General features: G+C 38.4%; 2 protein-coding genes across 20 annotated transcripts in view; both read right to left on the bottom strand.

Moving 5' to 3' along the window:
• The window catches only part of LOC129030870 (DNA-binding protein RFX8-like), a 103,065-nt gene extending 87,466 nt beyond the window's left edge, over positions 1-15,599 (bottom strand). For 12 of the 16 annotated variants that reach the window (XM_063649163.1, XM_054476679.2, XM_063649170.1 and 9 more), the window contains exons 1-9: positions 15,466-15,598; positions 6,927-7,033; positions 6,299-6,463; positions 5,538-5,642; positions 4,394-4,556; positions 3,833-3,933; positions 3,662-3,739; positions 2,919-3,056; positions 1,757-1,878 (exon numbers count right to left, since the gene is read on the bottom strand). In XM_063649163.1, coding sequence (XP_063505233.1) covers positions 1,757-1,878; positions 2,919-3,056; positions 3,662-3,739; positions 3,833-3,933; positions 4,394-4,556; positions 5,538-5,642; positions 6,299-6,463; positions 6,927-7,033; positions 15,466-15,562 — 1,076 coding nt within the window. In that variant the 5' untranslated portion in view covers positions 15,563-15,598. Of the gene's footprint in view, positions 1-1,756; positions 1,879-2,918; positions 3,057-3,661; positions 3,740-3,832; positions 3,934-4,393; positions 4,557-5,537; positions 5,643-6,298; positions 6,464-6,926; positions 7,047-12,516; positions 13,405-15,465 lie in introns of those variants that run through there. The other 4 variants (XM_063649174.1, XM_063649168.1, XM_063649169.1 and 1 more) reach the window with 4 other exon arrangements.
• A 354-nt stretch (positions 15,600-15,953) lies between these two features.
• The window catches only part of LOC129030865 (E3 SUMO-protein ligase RanBP2-like), a 39,444-nt gene continuing 30,690 nt past the window's right edge, over positions 15,954-24,707 (bottom strand). For 3 of the 4 annotated variants that reach the window (XM_054476651.2, XM_063649135.1, XM_054476650.2), the window contains 3 exons: positions 24,153-24,288; positions 20,495-20,589; positions 15,954-19,447 (listed from right to left, as the gene is read on the bottom strand). In XM_054476651.2, coding sequence (XP_054332626.1) covers positions 16,097-19,447; positions 20,495-20,589; positions 24,153-24,288 — 3,582 coding nt within the window. In that variant the 3' untranslated portion in view covers positions 15,954-16,096. Of the gene's footprint in view, positions 19,448-20,494; positions 20,590-22,588; positions 22,754-24,152; positions 24,289-24,707 lie in introns of those variants that run through there. The other variant, XM_054476654.2, reaches the window with a different exon arrangement.

The following is a 24,707-nucleotide window of genomic DNA, read 5'->3' as shown; positions in this document are numbered from 1 at the left end:
CCTATTTTATGTTACAGGACTATGTCAGTTAAAGAAAAAACCTCACACTACTTTTTTTTTTGAGACGGAGTCTGGCTCTGTTGCCCAGGCTGGAGTGCAGTGGCGCAATCTCGGCTCACTGCAACTTCCGCCTCCCAGGTTCAAGTGATCCTCCTGCCTCATCCTCCTGAGTAGCTAGGACTACAGTCGCCCACCACCACACTCAGCTAATTTTTTATTTTTAGTAGAGACAGCATTTCACCATGTTGGTCAGGTTGGTCTTGAACTCCTGACCTCAGGTGATCCGCCAGCCTTGGATTCCCAAAGTGCTGGGATTACAGGTGTGAACTGCCATGCCTGGCGCACTCACACAGTTCTTAAATTGTTGTTATAAGAATGGTATGTCAGACCAAGTTACAGTGAAAGATAATCCCTGAAGAAAAGCAGGTCTTTTTAGACTTGGAAAAAACACTAGGTGGAAATAGTTAAAATCCTGATTCTGCCACAATGAGTACAATACACTACTAGTTTCTCTTTTTTAAAAATGTATATTATAAGAAAGTAGAAGGAACACAAAACATTTACATTCATATAATGTGAACTCAAAATTTAGGCATGGTCAAAAATGGCTCTTGAAAATGGTGACATTTATATTTATGAAATGTATCAGTATCTAATTTCCCCTTTATTTAATGAGCTACTGGAAAGAAAATACCATGTCTCAATCTACAGTCTCTATATTTAATAGATTCCTAAATGAAAGTAATAGAAACATAAACATACAAAAATTTCAGAATAATTAGTCTTGTTTAGAACAGTAAGAGCCAGATGTAAAACTGCTTTGAATACTGAACCGCTCAACACAGATGCCATAGAATGCCCTATCTCTCTCTCACTCCCAGTACAAACAGGATCTGTATGCTAGTTTTAAAGCAGCATAAACAATATACCATTCAAATAGAACTGAAATGGTCATAAATAAGAAAAGTTTAATTCTAGACCAAAATTCAGTAATAAATTTAAAATTTTTGAAATAAGTGAAATATTTTAAAGCAACTTCTGTTTAACCTAAATTAATGGCAAATAAGTACACTTAGCATTTTAATTTTTACTTCTAAATTTTCAAAACTGGAAAAACAAATCATAATGTAATTTTAATGCTTGTATTTTCTACCATGACAAGATCTTATTAAGACAAGATTGAACTGTGAGCCTATTATCTCATATCCTGGCTTCACTGTGCACTTTAACATCTAATTTTAGAGTTTGCAACAGTGTCCTTTGTAATGAAGTTTCCCTGTTACTGTTTGCAGACACAGTGAAGCCAAGAAATTCTGTTCTCTTTGGTAACAATATACATAATTTCACAGTTAAAAATCATAATAGGATTTTAGGCTGGGTGCTGTGGCTCACGTCTGTAATCCCAGCACTCTGAGAGGCTGAGGCGGGTGGATCATCTGAGGTCAGGAGTTTGAGACCAGCCTGGCCAACATGGTGAAACCCCGTCTCTAATAAAAATACAAAAATTAGCTGGGCATGATGGTGTACGCCTGTAATCCTAGCTACTCAGGAGGCTGAAGCAGGAGAATCACTTGAACCCAGGAAGCGGAGGTGGCAGTGAGCTGAGATTGCACCACTGCACTCCCGCTTGGGCAACGAGAGCGAAACTCTGTCTCAAAAAAAAAAAAAAAAAAAAATCATAATAGGATTTTCAATCTACTTGGTGAAGAACCTGCATTGTGGGAGGAAAACTCTGCATATTTAATTTAGACTTTACCTTTCTTGTTTAGCGCCCTCAGTTTCAGCCTGAGACACAGATTTATTTTTCTGTTGTTTTAGAACATTATGAACTTGGACTTTGTAGCTCTCGAATTCAGAGGTTATAGTAGCTTGTTCTGCCTGTAACATTTAAAAGAGAGAAACGTTTTCTATTGTAACAGGGTCCTTCTATTTTCTTTCAGAGATTAACAAATTGAGATAAAAACCTGTTTTTGAAAATGAGAAAGATAGCTGACATTCTTTTTGGTTTCTTGATTAACCTTGCTAAAAAGCATACTTCTGTTGGCTTTACACTTAAAAAATTTTAACTGATACATAATTGTACATATTTATGGGGTGCATGTGATATTTTGATGGATGCATACAATGTGTAATAAGCAAATCAGGGTAATTAGGATATCCATTGCCTCCAACATTTATCAGGTCTTCATGTTGGGAGGTCTTACACTTTTTAAAGGCCTCTCAATAATATATATTTTCTGATAAGAGATCCATTTCTACCATGTCTTCTACCCTGGTAGATTAATTTACTAACCATACATTTTATAGTGACACTATGTACTTTTGGAACTTTATAAACATTTTCTCTTATGATATCTCCTCTTTTTATAAATTTGAGAAAAATTAACTCAAAGAAATTAAGTTATTTGAACTTCAGTTTTCAAAACAGGGTGGTTAAGTGTTAAGTTCTAGGTCATCCACTTTCTTGAAGTGATCTGTAAACTCCCACAACAGCGTTGCCATGATTGCTTAAATAAGAGCTGCATCTAACACAACCACTGCACTGTGTCTGTTTTGGATGATGACAAGAAAGTAGGCCCCCCACAGCCATGCTATTAAAATGTTATTTATAATCATTTAGCCCTAAGAACTGTAACACTTTTCTAATAAAAAAAGCTTTATAAATAAGTGACACATAAATTGCAAAACAAGGTTGAAATGGAAAAAACATCATGTTTTTCCTTTTGGCAAAAAAAGTGATCCAAGTTACGATTAGGGTTGGCATGGGATTGCGGTTAGACCCAGATTAACTGAACAGGTCTTAATCTAATAAGTGCTCTTAACAGCAAAATAGTAAAAAGGGAGAGCACAGCCCTGGAGTAAACCAATGACTAGCTGATAATAAAATCCCAGTGGCTTGCTGTGGCTGAAGAACGCACCTTGGCAGCACGGCTCTCTTCCTGTAGTGCTGTCACTCTCTGCTGGTACGCACTTAGCGTACGCTGGTGCTGTTCCGCAGAGGTTTTCAGGTGCTCGTGGATTGTGTGCTTCTCTGATGTTATTTCAGCCAGCTGAATCTCGGGGTAAATCTTTAAATTTAGCTTTAGCAAATCCTATCTTCACTAGTTAAAGAGGTTTTCCTTAAAATGCAAACTTTAGGTTTGAGACATAAGTACATATAAGGCATAATTAAGTAGTGAAATATTTTTATGTATTATTATTGAAAAAGTAGAGACAAGTAGAACATTTTCTCATTAAGCTATCTTTTCTTAAACCAACATCAATTCAAAAAAATGAACATCCCAGACTACATATTTAACATACAATATTTAAATACTTCAAGACATTATATATATAAAAATATACACAAACATAACAAACGTATAAAATCATTTTACAAACTGTTCCTTGTGACTGCAATATCATTAAGTTCAAATGCAGGCTTATTTTATTTTGCACTATTCTATAGTATACTACGAATTTCCAAATACGTGAAAATAATCTAGCTTGAGCTAACCAATATACTCCAGTTATATGCCAGACTTGATTTATTGTTGTAACTTCCTCAAAATGTTGAGGAATCTTTCTAGATATCCTTATAGGATAATCAATAAAATCTCTAAATGGTACTTCACTTCTACATGAAAAAACTTTTTTTAATCTTAAAAAGTAAAACCCTTACTTTATAGACTTCTACTTGCTGCTGGCTTGCCTCCACCTCACCTTTTAAAGATGCTTGAAGTATTAAGTGATCAGTTTCCTACAGAATGAGAATCTTGGTTAAATTTTTTTTAATGTTACTCATAAATAAATTATGAACAAGTACTAAAATACGAAACAAAAATTAACGTACTGCTTGCTTTGAATCTGCCAGTTCCTTTTTGGCTTTCACAAGCAATTGCTTGATTTTGGTGTTTTTCTCTTCATATTGTTGTACTGAAGACTGTAATGAAGCTAGCACAAGAAATAATTTCAGTAGAAAAAGATGTAACAATTTTTATCAGTGAATTTAAATACACAAATATGTCTTCTTTGTATTGGCTTATCTTTAAGCCTGTTTTAGCTTTTTATTATGGAATACTTCAAACATATGCGACAGTAGTAACAACAGTGCCATAAACTCTACTGTACCCATCTCCTGGCTGTAACAATTACAACCCATAGACAATCTTAGTTAACCCAGACCAGGAAACAGCAAGGTACTTAAGAAATGTTAAAGTGAATAAATGTGGACTATAAACATCTTAATGGCAAATAGTTTTACACCCATTCTGGGTCCCCAGTAACATTTATCACTGTGTTAAACACCCGACTGACAGTGAAAGACTGGTGAAATAAACAAGTAATGCCCCCCACCAAATCAAGTTGTTATGATGAAATAATTAAAAGGTAAAGTGAATTTTCTTTAACTCACTTATTTCTTCTTCTAGGGTTTCTTGTTTCTGTTTTTGAATTTTTATTTCTTGCTCCAAATCTTCTATCTTGTTGTTTTTATTAGTTAACTTTTGATTTAGTTCTTTCATCAAACGTTCATAATCAGCTATTTCCATATTCATCAATGTGGTCTGTTGGGCATCCTGCACATTTTATAAGTAGAAGATTTACACAATAGTAGATCAGTTCATTTGTAAATTCTTTTTGTCATTTGTAAAATTGCTAAAATGATGCCACAGCAATAAATGGGTGCCTTTCTGTAATAGTGAAATCATTTACACTGTAACAAAGAAATGAGGAGTTGGATATTTTCTAGTTTTTAATTTCACAAAATATTTTCTAGTAGTTTAACCCAACTTTCTTAGTTTCATTTTATTTCATTATAACTAACTACAACTGACAGTTGTAGCTTGCGGAGCTCTTATTTATAAAATACTAATATGTCAAGTGGCTCTTATAGTACATTTCTTTTTAGCCTCATCTTTGAAGGAGTAAAGTCAGCCAAAGTTTTAAGTATAATACAAATTTCAAGCTTTGACATTAATTAAATCTTATGTGTCATACAACAATCATGTATACAAAATGAAATGTCAAACCAAAATCTTGTAAATCAGGAGCCTAGATTCTTCTGAAAGGACTGGTACTTAGAGAATTAAGTTAAATTTTCAATTTTTTGAGCAAATAATTTATAAAGCATTATTTTAGTACCACAAGTAACATTCTAAAACACTTCTTTTCAACATGTATAGAATAGTTTAACAATGCAGGCTGAGTGCGGTGGCTCACACCTGTAATCCCAGCACTCGGAGAGGCTGAGATGGGTGGATCATTTGAGGTCAGGAGTTCCAGACGAGCCTAACCAAATTGGTGAAACTCCATCTCTACCAAAAATACAAAAAATTAGCCGGGTGTGGTGACGCATGCGTGGAATCTCGGCTACCTGGGAGGCTGAGGCACAAGAATTGCTTGAACTCGGGAGGCGGAGGTTGCAGTGAGCCGAGATCATGCCACTGCACTCCAGCCTGGGCCACAGCGTGAGATCGCAGACAGAACAGAACAAATAGAACAACAAAACAGAACAATGTGAACATTACATCAATTTTCATCCTAGTGTTTTATTTTACCTTTTTAACCAGCTCTAATTCTTGCATGGTTTTCTGAAGCTGTTTCTTTTCCTTTTGAAGTTGTACCTGAAGTTCTTCAAGTTCATTTACAGTAGTGGCATGTTCCTGAAATTAAAAATAAAAACAACCCACACAACCCAACCAACATTAAAAAGGTATTTTTAAGGGGCTTTAAAATAAATCTGACAGCCTGGCGTGGTGTCTCACACCTGTAATCCCAGCACTTTGGGAGGCTGAGGCGGGTGGATCACAAGGTCAGGAGATTGAGACCATCCTGGCTAACACAGTGAAACCCCGTCTCCACTAAAAACACACACGAAAAATTAGCTGGGCATGGTGGTGACTGCCTGTAATCCCAGCTACTCGGGAGGCTGAGGCAGGAGAATGGTGTGAACCCGGGAGGTGGAGCTTGCAGTGAGCTGAGATTGCGCCACTGCACTCCAGCCTGGGCGACAGAGTGAGACTCCGTCTCAAAAAAAATAAATAAATAAATAAATAAAAAATAAAAAATAAAAATAAGTAAATAAATAAAATAAATCTGACATGCTAAAATACAGAAAGTTTGGTAATATTTCAATGTTTAAAATGTATACACCCCCAAATCACAGCATGGATTCTCAAATTTATGGTTGGTATTAAGGAATTAATGAACTCTGCTGTATTCATAAATGCTACTCTTTAGTAAGTCTTCCCTTCATTTAAATAATATTTTGGTAAATGCATCATATATATGTGAATCAATCTCACAGGATTGTTTTTACCTTTATCTTCTCTTCTTTCTGAAGTTTTTCAGCTTCTAATTCTTTGTCTATCATTGCTTTGGCTCTCTGGACTTCTAAAATCTGTACTTCTAATAATTCGGCATTAGACTGTAGTGTCTCAATACGAGCCAGGAGATCTTCATTATCAGAATTTATTTTTTCACACTGAAATGACACATGATTCATTACTATAAACATGCAGAAAACATATACAGCAGAGGAAGAATGAACAGGTACATTAATGAGAATATTGGCATAGTGTGACAAATGAAGATTTCTAAGTCCATGCTACAGAATAATATTAAGAATCAGTTTTAAAATCTGTCATTGAAATACTAATATGGTAAACCTTACAAGAGATCAGGTTGCACTGGCAGAGCAAAGAGCAGAAATGAAAAACAAACAAACCCCCAAACAAACAAACAATTCTCTAGGGGAACTGAGATTAGAATAATAAGCAAGATAGTTGCTAGCTGTTTCGTCTTATTCTTCTCTCCTAAGTGGGAAGGAGGGTGAAGTGGGGGGGAATAAATTCTGTTTCCGACTATATTTAATTTTTTATGCAAAAAGTATTGAGATTAAAATATACCTGTTATACTTTTCATTTTTGGATTTATTAAAAAATTACCTGCAAAGTCGAATTTCTTAATTGTCTTGTAAGGTCTTCAATATGATGCTCAAAATTATCAGCACGTTCTTTTTCCACATCCAGTTGCTCTGACTGCTTTTCATATTCTAATAAAAGATTCTTCAATAAAAGAAGGATTTAACTTTGGCATATTATTATGCATTCAACAGGTCAGACTTCATCATCAAGCCACCTTAAGATTCATGAGTCCATTCCGGATGCTTAAAATATTTACCCAAGTTGAACAGAATACCTAACTGGCATTAGGTAATAAAATTAGCATATTTTGGGTAACTTTTAGTATTGGAGGGTGGCGGAAACATATGAAAGGAGAAGAAAATTTTAAATATAAACAATATAATAGCTCCAAGGTTAAATATTCTACTCATTAACAAAAACGAACTTCTGAAATGTAACCACAATTTAAGGATAGATAAAACGTTTAATAAACACAATTTAAGGACAGAGGATAAAAAGTTTAACCTGGATACCTAACTCTACCTGAAGAATTCTGATGAGAGAAATATTCCAGGCCTGACCTAATATAAGGTAAAGGTGTTAATGAAAGAACACTGGAAGACATTCATAGATTTAGTCTCTCACACTCTGCAGTGACACTTTCAGTATTTCCTGAAGAATCCAAAGCCAACTGAATTTTCTTTGATATTCCTAGTTGGCCTACTGAAGGACAGAATGATCAGACTTTTTTGCCACACACAAGCTAATTAGGTTATCCACCAAAATATGTAAATGAGATTCAGTTTCGAGATTGCATGTAGTTCTTTTTCTCTCTCCTTCCTTATAAATCCTGTTTTTGCCTTTGTTTCTGGAAAACTTCTATTTTCTTCCCATAAATGTGCCTGCAAAATTACTAGCAAAATGGTGTTTTAAAAAAATTTTTTAACTTTTAAGTTCAGGGGTACATGTGCAGGTTTGTTATGTAGGGCAAACTTGTGTCACAGGGGTTTGTTGAACAGATTATTTCGCCATCCAAGTACTAAGCCTGGTACCCATTACTTATTTTTCTGATCCTCTCCCTCCTCCTACCCCTCCACCTTCTGTTAGGCCCCAGTGTCTGTTGCTCGTCTGTATGTGTCCATGTGTTCTCATCATTTAGCTCCCACTTATAAATGAGAACATGTGGTATTTAGTTTTCCATTCCTGCATTAGTTTGCTAAGGATAGTGGCTTCCAGCTTCATACATGTCCCTGCAAAGGACATAATCTCATATTTTTTTATGGCTGTGTAGTATTCCATGGTGTATATATACCAATTTTCTTTATCCAGTCTACCACTGACAGGCCCTTCGGTTGATTCCACGTCTTTGCTATCATGAATAGTGCTGCAGAGAACATACACGTACATGTGACTTTATGACACAATGACTTACATTCCTTTGGGTATATACCCAGTAACGGGATTGCTGGGTCAAATGGTATTTCTGTTTTTAGGTCTTTGAGGGATCTGTTTTCCACAATGGCTGAACTAATTTACACTCCCACCAAAAGTGTAAGTGTTCCTTTTTTCTCTGCAACCTTACCAGCACCTGTTATTTTTTTGACATTTTAATAGTAGCCATCCTGACTGATGTGAGGTGGTATCTAATTGTGGTTTTATTGCTAGCACACTGTTTATGTTTCCTTGCAAAGTTTATATTTGGAAGTTCCACTGAGATATTATGCGTAAAACAGAAACGACATTAACCAAGAGGACTGTGAAGCCTGGCAGTGGCTTTCCTGTGGACCTGGACCTCTTGTGTCCTTGGCTCACCTCCACAGGCTTCTCTGGTGGTTTTTTTTTTTTAAGATAGAGTCTCGCTCTGTTGCCAGGCTGGAGTGCAGTGGCGCGATCTTGGCTCACTGCAGCCTTCGCCTCCCGGGTTCCAATGATTCTCCTGCCTCAGCCTCCGGGGTAGTTGGGATTACAGGCATGTGTCACCACAACCGGCTAATTTTTGTATTTTTAGTAGAGACAGGGTTTCACCGTGTTGGCCAGGCTGGTCTTGAATTGACCTCAGGTGATCCGCATGCCTCAAACCTCTCAAAGTGTTGGAATTACAGGCATGAGCCACTGAGCCCGGCCTCTGCTGGGTCTTGTGTGGCATTTATGCTCTTTTGGATCGTGCTTGCGAAATCTTTTTTTTGAGATGGGGTCTTGCTCTGTCACCCAGGCTGGAGTGCAGTGGTGCAACCTCAGCTCACTGTAACCTCTGTCTCCTGGGTTCAAGCGATTCTCCTCCCTCCGCCTCCCAAGTAGCTGGGACTATAGGTGTGTGCCACTACAGCTAACTAATATTTGCAGTTTTAGTAGATGACAGGGTTTCGCCATGTTGCCCAGGCTGGTCTCAAACTCCTGAGCTCAGGCAATCTGCCTGCCTAGGTCTCCCAAAGTGCTAGGATAACAGGTGTGAGCCACCATGCCCGGCTCTTGCTTCCCAGATCAGATCCTTGACTAACGCACTTTTGTTTCTAATTCTCATTTACATATGGTCAATTATTTGACTCAACTGGTGGCTGACTGTTACAATCTGAATTTTGATTTTATAGTCTGTCCATTTAGTGGTTTCAGTGGCAGAAGACAAGACTTGGGAATCTAGAATCTGGCTTATGTTCTATTTTTTTTTGAGACGTTGTCTCGCTCTGTCGCTAGGCTGGAGTGCAGTGGCGCGATCTCAGCTCACTGCAACCTCCACCTCTCTGGTTCAAGCAATTCTCCTGCCTCAACCACCATGTCCAGCTACTTTTTTTGTATTTTTTAGGAGAGATGGGGTTTCCCCATGTGGCCAGACTGGTCTCGAACTCCTGACCTCAGGCAATCCTCAAGCTATGGCCTCCCAAAGTATGTTTTTCTATGTTTATTTATGAGTTTGCTACTTCTTGGCACACATGCATACAGGGTTGAGGTATCACTAGGGTCTTTTCTTTTCCATAGAAAGAAGATTCTGTGCTTGTTTAGTATTTGGGTAGGCTCCTCTAGAAATCAGAGATATTTATCCTCTTAGTCTCTATCTGGCCCTCTTCATTTTTACTCATTCTGGTTCCAATTGCTGTCAATAGCTGTAAAAACTGAATTGCTATGCCAAGGCGTAATAAATAATGGCTCCCTTTGGGAAATTCTGATTTTAATCAAGTATTATTCCTAAGGGGAGTCTTGGAACAAAAACGAATGCCATGCATACAAGAGTCTACTTTCCTTATGCAGGGTAGACACTTCTAAACATCTGAATAATTACAAATTATTGTCCCTCTAGGACTCCTGTGTGTTCAGATCTTTTAATAAACCGATACAAGTTATTACAAGTGATATGAACACTAAAAAACTAGCCAAATTAACAAACTCCAAAAATTACTCAGTATCTTTATAATGATGCATCCTGAAGAACCTAATAGAGCATAGGTATATGTGTTTTTAAAAGTGATCAACATTAATAAACATTTCAGCACCTCTGGTTCTACCTTAAATCCTGTCACATTTTTATACGTAAGTTTATATTACATATGAAAATATGGTAATGAAATTTGAAAATTTAAATTTATACATGACAAAGAATTAGTATGCTTATATATAAAGATCTTATAAATCCATTAAAAAACCCATTTAAAATTTATATATGGGCTTCTTCATAAGAGCAAGTTACATGAGGAACTTGCTTCTTTACATTTTAAGAGACCCTATAATCTATTAATTTCTTCCAGAGGTAGACCAGACATATCAATTTCAAGTAGTTAAATCTATCAATCTTTTCCTTTGTAATTTGTCAAAATACTTTAGGTAGGGGTGCAGTGGTACAATCTCCGCTCACTGCAACTGCCACCTTCCAGGTTCAAGTGATTCTCGTGCCTCGGCCATCCGAGTAGCTAGGACTACAGTCACCATGAGTGTGTGTGCCACCATGCCCAGCTAAATTTTGTATATTTTGTAGAGACAGGGTTTCGCTGTGTTGGCCAGGCTGATCTCAAACTCCTGGCCTCAAGTGACTCACCCACCTTGGCCTCCCAAAGTGCTACAATTACAGGCGTGAGCAACTGCACCTGGCCTAAATTTAGTATCTAAAGTTTGAAAAAGTCTTTTGTATCCAGAAGTCAGTTAAAAAAAAGATCAAGTACTTCACTCCAGGTTTTTAAAAACTATTTTTCACAAAATTTTTTAACCCATCCAGAATACATTTTGCTATGTGGAGTGAAATAAAAACCTAATTCCTTAGAAGGAATTTCTTTCTTCATTGGTTTCTGTTTCAAACTTTACTGAGATGGTATAGCTTAGTTGATGAAACAATAGATCTGGAACGAGACTCCCTGAATTAAAATTTCAGCTCTGCTCTGTTACTTGTTCTGTGACCCTGAGGTTTCTTAAGAAATCTGAGTCTGTGACTTTGAGTTCCTTCATCTATTTATGCCTCAGAGTCCTCACTTGTAAAGTGTTGATGCTAATATACTTGGGGGTTGTTTTGAGAATTAAGTGTATTGAGATATGTAAAGTGCTTAGAAGAGAGCCTGGCACCTGTTTGTTGTTATGCGGAAGTATCACTCTCTTCTGCTACATTAATCTGTACCATTCTTGCATCAGAATTCTACCACATTACTGTAACTGTGATAAGTTTTAGTGTCTCTTTCAGTAGGATGTCACTTTTTTCATTTACAAAAAATTTAGCTACTCTTGCTAGTTTTTTACTTAAAACTTAGAATTCTCTCAAGATCCAGCCAAAAAAACTCTACAATTTTTAACGAATTTGTCTTAGAATTTATAAACCAATCTGAGAACTGATAGTTCAAATAACAGTCATCCTATATAAGTTTTGCAGTTTTCTTCATTAAGTGCCAAAACTTCTCATTTAAGTGCTTCCTAAGATTGGATTTTATGCCTGCTGTGGGATTTTTTTTTTTTTCATCAAATCCTGCCTGATTACCACTCACTCTCTTCTCCCTTCCCACCTTACTTTTTTTTTTTTCTTATGAAGTATTTATTGATGATTCTTGGGTGTTTCTTGGAGAGGGGGATATGGCAGGGTCATAGGATAATAGTGGAGAGAAGGTCAGGAGATAAACACATGAACAAAGGTCTCTGGTTTTCCTAGGCAGAGGTCCCTGCGGCCTTCTGCAGTGTTTGTGTCCCTGGGTACTTGAGATTAGGGAGTGGTGATGACTCTTAAAGAGCATGCTGCCTTCAAGCATCTGTTTAACAAAGCACATCTTGCACCGCCCTTAGTCCATTTAACCCTGAGTTGACACAGCACATGCTTCAGAGAGCACGGGGCTGGGGGAAAGGCCATAGATCAACAGCATCCCAAGGCAGAAGAATCTCTCCTAGTCAGAACAAAATGGAGTCTCCTATGCCCACCTCTTTCTACACAGACAGAGCAACAATCTGATCTCTCCTTCCTTTCCCCACACTTCCCCCCCTTCTTTTCAACAAAACTGCCATCGTCCTCATGGCCCGCTCCCGATGGTCGCTGTCTCTTCGGAGCTGTTGGGTACACCTCCCAGACAGGGCGGCCGTGCAGAGGCGCTCCTCACTTCCCAGACGGGGTGGCGGCCAGGCAGAGGCGCTCCTCACTTCCCAGAGGGGGCGGCCGGGCAGAGGCGCTACTCACCTCCCAGACGGGGTGGCAGCCAGGCAGAAGCGCTCCTCACTTCCCAGAGGGGGCGGCCGGGCAGAGGCACTCCTCACCTCCCAGACGGGGCGGCCGGGCAGAGGTGCTCCTCACTTCCTCCCAGACGGGTGGGGGCCGGGCAGAGGCGCTCCTCACCTCTCAGACGGGGCGGCCGGGCAGAGGTGCTCCTCACTTCCTCCCAGATGGGGTGGCGGCTGGGCAGAGGTGCTCCTCACCTCCCAGACGGGGCGGCCGGGCAGAGGCGCTCCTTACTTCCCAGACAGGGCGGCCGGGCAGAGGCGCTCCTCACTTCCCAGACGTTGGGCGACTAGGCAGAGGCGCTCCTCACATCCCAGACGATGGGCGGCCGGGTAGAGATGTTCCTCACTTCCTATACGGGATGGCAGCTGGGCAGAGGCACTCCTCACTTCCCAGATGGGGCGGCCGGTCAGAGGGGCTCCTCACATCCCAGACGATGGGCAGCCAAGCAGACGCTCCTCACTTCCTAGACGGGGTGGCGGCGGGGCAGAGGCTGTACTCTTAGCACTTTAAGAGGCCAAGGCAGGAGGCTGGTAGGTGGAGGTTGTAGCAAGCCGAGATCACGCCACTGCACTCCAGCCTGAGCAGCACTGAGCATTGAGTGAGCGAGACTCCGTCTGCAATCCCAGCACCTCGGGAGGCCGAGGCAGGCAGATCACTCGAGGCCAGGAGCTGGAGACCAGCCCGGTCAACACGGCGAAACCCCGTCTCCACCAAAAATACTAAAACCATTCAGGCATGGCGGTGCGCGCCTGCAATCCCAGGCACTCGGCAGGCCGAGGCAGGAGAGTCACAGGAGCCTGAGGCAGGGAGGTTGCAGCGAGCCAAGATCACGGCAGTACAGTCCAGCTTCGGCAACAGAGGGAGACCGAAAAAAGAAGGAGAGGGAGACCAAAGAAGGGAGAGGGAGGGGGAGGCGGAGGGCCCCTCTCCTTCATTATAAACAAAAAATTAGTATCATTTCCTAGCTAGGAGAAATAACAGTACACCGTAAGATACAGATTCTTGTTCCACTTCTGCTATTACTCAGTAAAGACACCTTGGGTAAATCAGATAGCCTCTCTTGGCCTCAGTTTACTCATGTCTAAAGTCTTCATTTCTAAGGTCCCTTGGGACAATGACATTATCAGATTCAAAACAGAATAAGGCTCTATGTTCTACAGTAGTGTATAGGCACATTCGTTTTTAGGTCAGGGATTTCTAACCCAGAGCTCACAGAAACTATACGCAAGTATACATCCACTTTTAAGTTAACACTTCACATTTCTCAAAGACTGTATCTTTAAAAATAAAAGATTAAGAGCTACCTTAGCTAGTAATAAAACCGGTATACTTAAAAAAGAAAATTCAGAGATTGTTACTTTATCATTGTACTTGTTTGGCATGGCTAAGATGTGTTACTGGTCACTAATGGTGAGATTTCACTTCCCTAACCTGTTCTTGAAGGCTTTCAACAGATCCCACTTCTTCTTCCACTCTAGTAGCCACACTTCTAAAAATGATCTGTGCAACACATATAATATGCAAGCCGTAGAATGCTGGCTGTTAAAAATGGGGTCCATTTTCAAATACAACATTTTTCTAAACCATGCACAAAAGAACAGCCCTACAGGGACACTCTTCCATATTGTATACATGCCGTTGCCACTACATTTGAATACTGGCAGACGTTAGTGGCTAAAGATAAACATTAGATAAAACATAGGTCTTCACTGAGCAGACCTGAAATAACAGAGCAATGAAGTACATTACAAATCAGCATCCCAGTACATTTTAAAAAAACAAACCAACAAGGGTGTCATGCCACCAGTCAAAAGGTACTTTGCTTAAACTGGCATTCTTTAACATGCATGTTGTAGTGCTAAGTACTTAATTTCATACAGCCACAGTTATTAATACTTTGCTAAGAGCTACCACCTGCTAAAAACTGCTGTTATCTCATACTGAGAATGCTAGTTCTATACCTTTGCTCTCAGGCTGTGAGGAAGGGGTGCTAGTCCAAAAGGCCATGGGATTAGATTTAAAAAGGCTAAAATTAAATCCTAGAAAATAAAGAATATTTTTTAACATTTTGGGAAACAAAATGAATATGCTTTTAAAACATAAAAAGCCAGAATCCCTCAATTTATACCACCAATCTGATTGTCTTACATATTCATTTATCCCTGTAGTTTCATTCTTCGCTCATTTAATAAATGAGCAAGACTGACATACAACATATAAAATGAGAACATCTCAATATCATGTTCTTTTTTTTTTTTTTTGGAGACAAAGTCTCACTCAGTCACTCAGTCAGGCTGGAGTGCAGTGGCATGATTTCAGCTCCCTGCTACCTCCATCTCCTATGCTCAAGCGATCCTCCTGCTTCAGCCTCCTGAGTAGCTGCTAATTATAGGCATGCACCACCATGCCCAGCTCATTTTTGTATTTTCAGTAGAAACAGGGTTTCACCATGTTGGCCAGGCTGGTCTCGAACTCCTGAGCTCAAGTGATCTGCCCACCTCAACCTCCCAAAGTGCTGGCATTCTAGGAGTGAGCCACCGTGCCCAGCCTCAATATCATGTTTTCTGAGTGACAAAAGAAACTGAACAAATGAAAATGAACACTTTAAAAAAAGACTCACGTTAATGCGCATGATTCAAGCATGAGTCCGTATACTGTACTGAGTTCTTTTGCTCTGCCCTAGCATGATAGAAGTATCTTCCAGTTACTGAAACGTCTTAAACTAAGTTCTCTTGCTCTTTGAAACATCACCGTGAACTTATTAAGGGAGAAAAAAAAATTGCTCAAATATTTTGGGGGTGTTCACAAAGCATCATTTATATCCCAACATTAGTATCCTACAAAGAGTCTGCATCAAGCTAAACATTGAAAGAAAAACTGTGCTTAACTTAACAACAAAGTACTTACCCTTTTCTGGTGTTTTAAATGTGTAGTTGATTGAAGATTCTTCCGTTGGAAAGGAAACAAAGAGATTTTTGACTTTGCTATCTGAAGACTGTTCCATATCAGAGTTCTTTGACAGTTCACATTTGTTAGGTTCCACTTTGCTTTCAGATCCACTCTGGGATACTGAACTAGTTTCACTATTGTTACTTTTCAAAGGTGCATTAAAACTAAATCCAGGAGAAACCACTGCTTTTGTTGTTGTTTCAGATGTGCTAGACACTTCAACTTCTGAAGTTGCATCTGCTACATCATCACCCTGAATAACATCTGTCCTCTCTCTTGTGGTTTCTTCTAATACAGCTACAGCAATTTTGCCACATGGTGACTCTCTGGGAGTGCTTGACCGAGAAACATGAGGTGTTATCAAAGAATCTTTTTCCTAGGCTGTTTTTGCTTCATCAAAAAAAAAATTTTTTTAAGCTTTCCAAAAAGAACATATTCTTATCTTATTTATTCTAATTTAATTACCCTTTTTAAAAAAATTATTATTATACGTTTGCTTTTATGGTATATGTGTGCAATGTGCAGGTAAGTTACGTATGTATACATGTGCCATGCTGGTGCACTGCACCCACCAGCTCGTCATCTAGCATTAGGTATATCTCCCAATGCTATCCCTCCCCCCTCCCCCCTCAAAAATTTTCTTAAACGAGTCTGCAACATCCTGTAGTTTAAAACAAACAGCTAAATGCTCTACTTTTCTTTCTCCATCTGCAAAATCACATGCAGTCCACACCCATACTCTTTCGGTTCCTTTCATATTTTGCAAAGTCATGCCTGGAGTTATTCTGTGATTGGCACAAAGTTTTAATACTTGGTCCCTTCTCATCACTATACGAACTTGCTTATTATCATAATTCTGTAAAATCTTTATATCACCAATGCCCCTTTCTTTCCATTGACCAACATCTTTATCATATCTGTAGAGTTTTGCCCTGTGACTAAAAACAACTTGTTCATTTTCCTCACCACTGGATACTTCAACTAGATCAGGTAAAGGAACAACAGGTTCAAAGTACTGTCCATCTCTCTCTTCTTCTTGAGTAACATCAGATTCTTCATCAGTGCCAACTGAAGTCCCACTCTGATTCAACTTGGCAGGAGACTTAGATGGACTCAAAGCAGATTTCAAATTCAAGTTAAATCCTGTTGTTGACTCACCAGAGCGGAAAAGATTTTTTCTCACAGGGCTACCTGCCAATGCAGAAGCATGTACTGACCTACTACTAACACTATCATCCAAAGCATCTTCCCTTAAATCGTAGTTATCCCATTCTAATGTGGGCCCAGTGTTTTCAGGATTGGGTTTTATTGTTGTGTCTGAGGCACTGGCTGCATCTGTATCTGAACCCTTATCCTCTTCCTCAGTGACTTTTGTTTGATCATTTGTCAAAAATGTTTTGATATCTTTCAGTCCACTCTTCATTTCTTCAGCTCTCTGTATTAACTTGGCAGCTCTGCCAGTATCTACAAATTTATGGGGAGTTTGAAGTGGTACGTCTAACAGAAGCCGCTGGCATTCCTCAAATCTCTGCTTGAATTCTTCAGCCAGCTCTGGTGTTTTAAATTTTGCTGCCAACTGCTCTAGTTTGGCATCACCACCAGAGAAATCAATGGCTAACCAGATCCATGCTCTATCTGATCCAGAGAGAGGCTTCAGGTTCATTGTAGTCGTTATCCAATGATTAGCACACACTTTTAGTACTTGTTCTCTTCGCATCAGCATTCTTAGTTTGCCATTGACCTCATTTTTGAGAATTTTTAAGTTCCCCAAACCCCTTTCTTTCCACTGACTTATCTCGGCATCAAATCTAAATAGTTTTACCCGCTGTGAATACAGAACTTTTTCATCTTCTTCTCCTGTTACAAGTTCTACTTTTTCAGGCATTTGAACTACTGGTTCAAAATGGATGTCATCGCTGTCCTCAGTCTTATAGGCATCATCATCTTTCTCAAAATCACCAGAAGTGTTTGCTTTATTGGCCATTTTACCGCATTGTGATGAGAATAATTTTTCTCCAGCACCTGAAAATCCCTTGAAATTGGGCTCTTTTTTGCCAAACTGAAATCCTTCTCTGGAAGTTGATTTTGCAAGATCTGCAAATGTAAACGTGCTACTTGTTTGGCCAACAATCACAACACGACCATTCTTCTGGCTACTAATATCCTGAGCCTGGAAGCCAGTATCATTTCCAAGAGGCTTTTCACTTTTCTTTTCTTGATTTCCTGGTTCCGAAATGCCAAACTTAAATCCATCAGCAGACACAGGGATGGAAAATCCTTCTTTGGTTGACTTAAATTCTGTATTAGAAGAACCCTGAAACATACATGAAGGTGAATTTTCTTGATCCACATGCCCAAATTTGAATCCTTGCTCTGTATTGCCAAACTTAAAAGCTTTTTCTGAGAAATTACTTTTAAATCCTGTTCCCACCTGACTTCCAGAAGAGTCATGCAACTTCATTTCTGAGCCCAATGTGAAAGCTGAAGGAGCTTCTGCAATAGGTTTATAAGTTGGTTTAGAGGCATCACAAGCCACACATTTTAAGCAAGAACTCTCATTTTGTACACAGCAAACACTACAGTCCCACTGTCCTTTCCTGATGAACATTCCTTCAAATCCCCTCTTTGGAGCCTTGCTTATCTTGTTATCATGACTTGTGGGTTCTTTTACAATTCTGACAGCCTGATTTGATGCTGTGGCTACATTTGTTCCTGGGGCTTTTAAAATGCTCTGGGCTTCTTCAAACTTGCACTTAAAAAGTGCTGCTTCCTCAGGAGTTTTGAACCTAATAGCAAGTTGTTCTGGTTTTAGCAACTCATCTGCATAATCAAGGGCATGCCATACAAAAGATCTGTCTGATCCAGCATTTGGTGTCAATTTCATATCTGGACTGATGTAATGATTTGCACAGATTTTCAATACTTGCTCTCGTCTCATTAGAAGGCGAATTTTACCAGATGTTTTATGCCTCAGTATTTTTACATTGCCAATCCCACGTTCTTTCCATCCTTTGGATTCTACATCAAAACGAAACAATTTCGCGCGGTTGCAAAAGAATTCTTCATCTTCCTCACCAGTTTTTACTTCAACCTTATCCGGAAGAGGTACTACAGGCTCAAAGTGAGGACCGTCATCATCATCATCATCATCCCCATGGGCACTTCCTCCATCTGTCTCCTGATTCTTGTTTGCTGTCTCTAAAGTGGGTGTTCCAAATACTGATTTCCCTGGACCATGGAAAGCAAACATATCACTTCGTCGAAAACCAGAATTCTTTTGCTGACTCGACCCCATGTTTTCTGTAAATGAAATTCCAGACACATTTTTGCTTCCAAAATTGAATGTATTTCGAGGCCCAATGGTTTGACCACCAGGAATTGGTTTGGGTCCACTATAGCCATCTCCTTGCAAGGGTTTATCTGAAGTCAGGAGACCTAAAAGGCTTTCACTGTTACTGTAAGCTGCAGGAGGGGGCTGTGTCACAACCTGTGGTGAGGAAAACGTGAAGTCACCATCATTTGATTTGAAATTTGAGTTAAATTTAAAAGGAGCTGGCTGTGTTGTGTGTGCTGGTGTTGGCAAAGATGGCCTTATTCCTTCACCCGGCATGGGCTGAACAAAATTAGTTTTCCCAAATTCTATAGCCTTAGATTCTGCAGATCTTGAAGCATGAGCTGCAATTGGAGGTTTTGTGAAATATCCTGGTTCTCGCAAAGGTGGATTTGTGCTTGTCTGTTGAACATTGTAATTAAAGGAATCATCACCCCTAGGCGATAGAATTCCTGTTGCAGGAGACTCAAAACGCAATGCAGGAGGACCATACATCTCCTGAGAGAACATACAAGCAGAAGAGCTTTGCACTGGCGGTGTGTGCATCTGTTGCGGATAGGCATAAATATGCTGTTGGGGTGGAAGCCTATTCATGCCATAGACTGGGCCCTAAAAGACAGAAAGTTAAAACATTTTGTAGATTGTCTACAAAACTACAGATAACTAAATGCAAACCAATTCTCACAAACTTCAAACATGAATATGAAGTGAAGAAGATCTCATTAGGGGATGTAGTACACATCATTAACCCGTTTATGCCAGAGGCTGCAAATTTTCTGTGTGAAAAATCAGACCTTCGCAATGACCTTGAGCAGTAGGATATAAATAACTCCCATAAGCTTAGTGTTCCAATAATGGAGCGCTAGGCATAAGTAGGTTAAGAGAAAACCACATTACTACAAAGATACTTGCATATATACTTGGCATATAATGAAAATTAATTATAGCATCTTAAAATCTACAGCTAAAGTCGTAAAATAAATACCTTCTTCATTCCTAAACAATTTATCAAATGATGTTAACAATAATGATGATGATGATGATGATGATAACATTCATTGAGCATTTATTAATGTGCCAGCTGGGCACTGTTCTAAGCACTTTACATTATTATCTCATTTTAATATCCCCAAAAACCCTATGAATTAAGGTATTATTATTATCCTCATTTTACATATGACGCAACTGATGCATTGAGAGGTTAAGAAACTTGCCTGTGGTCAAAATAAGCAGAAGAGCAAGGGTCTAAATGCACCCCAACACTCTGTCCTCAAAGCTGTCACATTCAACTACCACTGTAATATTGAGTCTTCAATCAATTGTTATACATATAGCTGTATCAGGCCTGAAAGTACTTACCACATAGTGGGTCAGCAAGGGCATTACAGTTCTATTTCTGTTAAAACAGAATGATGAAGGATCCACCACCACCACTCCCATTTTTAAAATATTCTAAATATTCACACTTATTGTAACACAAAAATAAGGTGACTGAGAAGTATAATTTCTGTATTTGGAGATAAATTTAAAATATCTACATTTTAAGGGACATAAAAGTTTTAATACTGAACTACTGCTCTCTTGAATTTATTTGAAGGAACCCTAAACAATTTAAAAAGGAAATAATTATAAATGTATAAATTATTCCTTTGTTACCTTTGTGGGAGTAACATTAGCTGCTGGTCTGAGAAGATACCGGGAATTATATGCTGGTGACTGACTATAACATACTGAAGGGCCAGTAGTTGCAACTAAAAAAAAAAAAAAGAAAAGAAAGAAAACACTGTTAAAGTCTATACTACAGTTAAGACTAGGCAAGAGCTATAAATACAAAAGCAATAGAAATTAAAGAAAGATTTAACTACATAAATTTTAAATTTCTGTACATCAAAATACACCAATCAAGATTATCAAATGACAAACTAGAAAAAAATTGCTAAATATGACATGAAGAATAAGAGAATAGCATCACTGTGATCAACAACAACAACTACCTCACAAGCATTAAAAAAGGAATAAAGAAGAAAGTAACTGTTGCCTTTTCTAAGAAAGATCAGTATGATGTGGAATTATGGACATTCAGTCACAGAAAGGACGTAAGGAACCAAGATGCCATCTGATGGTCAATGCATTTGAAGTGGGCCTAGAAAATCTGCAGAAAGACTAGGTTGTATTTTGTAAACTAAAGCTATTACTGAGAATGTTCAGCTCAAAAATCACCTGACAAATTCATGGAAAGGATGTCATCAACAACATAAAATGTGTTCCCTGGCTTAAAATAAAAAGCACATCAACACTCATGCTGATGTACAAACTATCTGCTCCTCTGTTTTGTGTGTTTTACCAGGAAACAAAACGACTAGAAGGCACCCATGTTAACGGCAAAACTACCAATAGTCATTTGCTTGAACAGTTTTATGATAGTTTTACCAGAAAACAACCAAAAGACCTTTTATGCCTGTACATGGAAGAAGAAACAGAAACTGTGCCAAGAGGTTCCAAACAATTGCCTCTGGAAAGCACTGAAAAATCAAGACCGAGAAAAGGCTAGCCAGAAGCCCAAGTTTGATTTTGGAAACCTAACAGAGGTGAGGATAGCTATTTTGAAATTACTATGGGGAGGAAGCAGGCACAGAACACAGAACAACCTGACAGAAATGGCCCAAGAATCTTAAAGTCTTGCAAGATGTCTGTCTACATGAAAGCAAAAAGAAAAAATATAATTTTAAATTTAAAAAAAAATCTTAGTCTGAAGTTTAAGTAGGGACTTTAATTGACTACTGACTCTAAACTGTGCGGAAAAAAACTAAAGAGCTCTAATAAATCTACTAAAAGTAATCTAATTTTTAAAAGCACCATATGAATAGACAATTTAGGAAAGAAATATAATAGGCCTCAAGGAACATGTTTTCGAAGTGAGCCTTGAAAATCCGCAAAATGACGAGGTTGCATTGTGCAAACTGAAGCTATTATGAGAATGTTCAGGTCAAAAAAATTACCTGACAAATTCATGCAAAGGATCTCACAAGGAACACAAATGTGTTCGCTGGCTTTTAAAAAATCACATTAACATTCATGTTGATATACAAATTCTTCTCCAACTGTTGTGTGTGAGTTTTACCAAGAAACCAAACAACTGGAAGGTACCCACGTTGAAGATGGCAAAACTACCAACAGCCATTTGCATGAATTGTTGAGCACGACTAGTATTAAAAAACCTTAAAAATTGATATCACTTTTGTTCCTACAAATTGGCAAAGGATTTTATAAACTAGTAAGTCAGCATTAGCAAAAGTGCGAAGATGGCACTATCAGATACTAGTGGTAAGAGCATAAACTGAGTATTTTGAATACCCTACAAAACTAGGACAGTGTCCTAGAATTTGTAATGGCATAAACCAGAAACAACATAAAGGAACAGAATTTACAGTACTTCCATGTGATGGGATACCATGAACTCATTAATATTCAAAAAACATTTAAGTTTAAAAATGCTCAGAACTAAAGTAACATTTAAAAAACAGGCTAGCTCATCTACACGCAACATAATAACATGGTAACAATCTCATAAAAAATACTATATGTATAGAGAAAGAACCAGAAGGAAATGCTCTCAAATATAAGAAATGTTAATAAGGTGGTTAGTTTTTAGTTTTCTTCACCCTGTTCAGTACTTCTGAGTATCTCCTATGAGCTCATTAATCTTTAATTTTAATCATCTTACTTTAAAAAAAACAAGGACCATCTTGATATATGTTTACTTTTATTAAGGAAAAAGAATCTATGAACACAGGAACAGAAATCAGGAGATCTTGGCTCTCGCCCTTTCAGTGCCACAAAGCTGTTTTGTGAACCTGTAAATAATCCATTTGGAGTCTCCATATTTCTCAATTGTAAAATGAGGATGTGCTGCTTCTACACATTTCATAGGGTCATTGCAAGAATAAAATGAGACAATGGGAATGTTGTATTTACATGCTTGTATAAGAACAGAAGGCCTTTTATGCCTGTACACAGAAGAAATGGAAACATGACCCACAAGGCACCAAATAACTGACTGCACACATCACTAAAAAAGCCCCAGAAAAGGCTAGCTAGCCAGTTCGTTTATCCTCTTACAAGGACCTATATGATGTATAAGGTTTTAAGTAAACAAGGTTTGAACGTTAGACATTTCATATACTTATCTATGACTTATGACATTTAATAAGCTTGACTTCACAAAGATTTTGTTATTTTGCTTGTGTTGAGAAGATACTATCACAAAAGGCTAGTGGGGTTGCCTTAACTATATGAACCATCACACAAATGTGCTAATCTAAACTAGATTTGATTCTAAATCTTTCCTGGGCTAAAAAGAGAAAAAAAAAAGGGCACTACTACTACCATTTCAGAAGTCTGTCGTATGTAAAAGGAACAATTTTGTTATTTCTGGCTGCCTGGGAGCAGTGTATTATACTGGCAAGTGCTTTGGAGTTACACCACTGGAGTGTGAATCTTGGCTCTATCAATAACTAGCTGTATAATAATAGTAAGCTACCTAACCTTTCTTTATCCCATTTCTTTATTTATAAAAAAGGGATTAATAATGGTACCGGCCATTCTAAGTTACTGTAATTAAATAAAATTACATTCACAAAGCACTTTTGCACATAGCCAACCCACAGTAAACACTATTAGTAACCTTAGTTCATTAACTATTTACTGTATACTCTAATAAATGTCTGATACACACCCACGCCCACCTGCACATACACAAATGCTCATAGTAATTATGTAAGGCAAGTATTATCTCCACATTTCAGACAGGTTAACTTACACAGCTATTATAGTAAGTGATAGAGCAGAACTTAAAAACCCAGTATGATTCAGGTCCAAACTCCTTTTCTTTCTTTATATAACCATAATATTTCAAATTAAGTAAGATTTCCTATATAATGTCCTGCCTCTCATCATTATCATCAAAATAATTCCCCAGAGGTGTAGGTTCTTAATTAAGCATTTCTTAGTGCATAACTCTATTCATTAACATTTTTCAATTTAAGGAATAATCTCATCTCAGCTCATCTGAGGTGTGGATTAAGTGTTCTTTAAGCCTTTATATACATGTGATCACATACAGCTCGTTTTTTCTGCTTGGGGTTATAAAAATCTCCGTTAACACCAAATACAGCTTTTGAAGTAATATATAAACAGACGTTGACATGTATATTAACAAACATATATAAATAAGGTGATTTCACAAGTTATCTACTTAAAACAGGGAAGTAAAGTAGTTTTACTAAAATATGCAATTATCCACTTGCCAGCTCACCTGTTAGTGGAGCCCCATGAAATGTCTGTGACCCCTGATATCCATCAGGCACTGAGTCTGGTCCATAATTCTCTGTGGGCCAACGATGAAGGGATGCTGAGTTACTGCTATTTAGTTTCAACTCCTGCATTTCTTTCTATTGGAAGAAAAAAAAAATCAAATAATTTTAAACATTTAATTATATCATGCCAGAAACAGTGCTGGGAAAGCTTACTCTTTTAAATTTAAATAACTGATTTTTTTTTTTTTTGAGATGGTGTCTCGATCTGTCGTCCAGGCTGGAGTGCAATGGCACAATCTTGGCTCACCGCAACCTCCACCTCCTGGGCTCAAGCAATTCTCCCACCTCAGCCTCCCAAGTAGCTGGGATTACAGGCGTCAGCCAGCACGCCCGGCTAATTTTTTGTATAATAGTAGAGATGAGGTTTCACCATGTTTGCCAGGCTAGTCTTGAACTCCTGACCTCAAGTGATCCACAACCTCAGCCTCCCAAAGTGCTGGGATTATAGGTGTGACCCACCACGCCCGGACCTGATTATATCTTTTGAAAGTTTC

The sequence above is a fragment of the Pongo pygmaeus genome, chromosome 12 (assembly GCF_028885625.2).
Source record: "Pongo pygmaeus isolate AG05252 chromosome 12, NHGRI_mPonPyg2-v2.0_pri, whole genome shotgun sequence".
In the NCBI taxonomy this organism is placed as follows: domain Eukaryota; kingdom Metazoa; phylum Chordata; class Mammalia; order Primates; family Hominidae; genus Pongo; species Pongo pygmaeus.
Note: the sequence above shows the minus strand (reverse complement) of the source record. Positions and strands in the feature narration are given on the sequence as shown.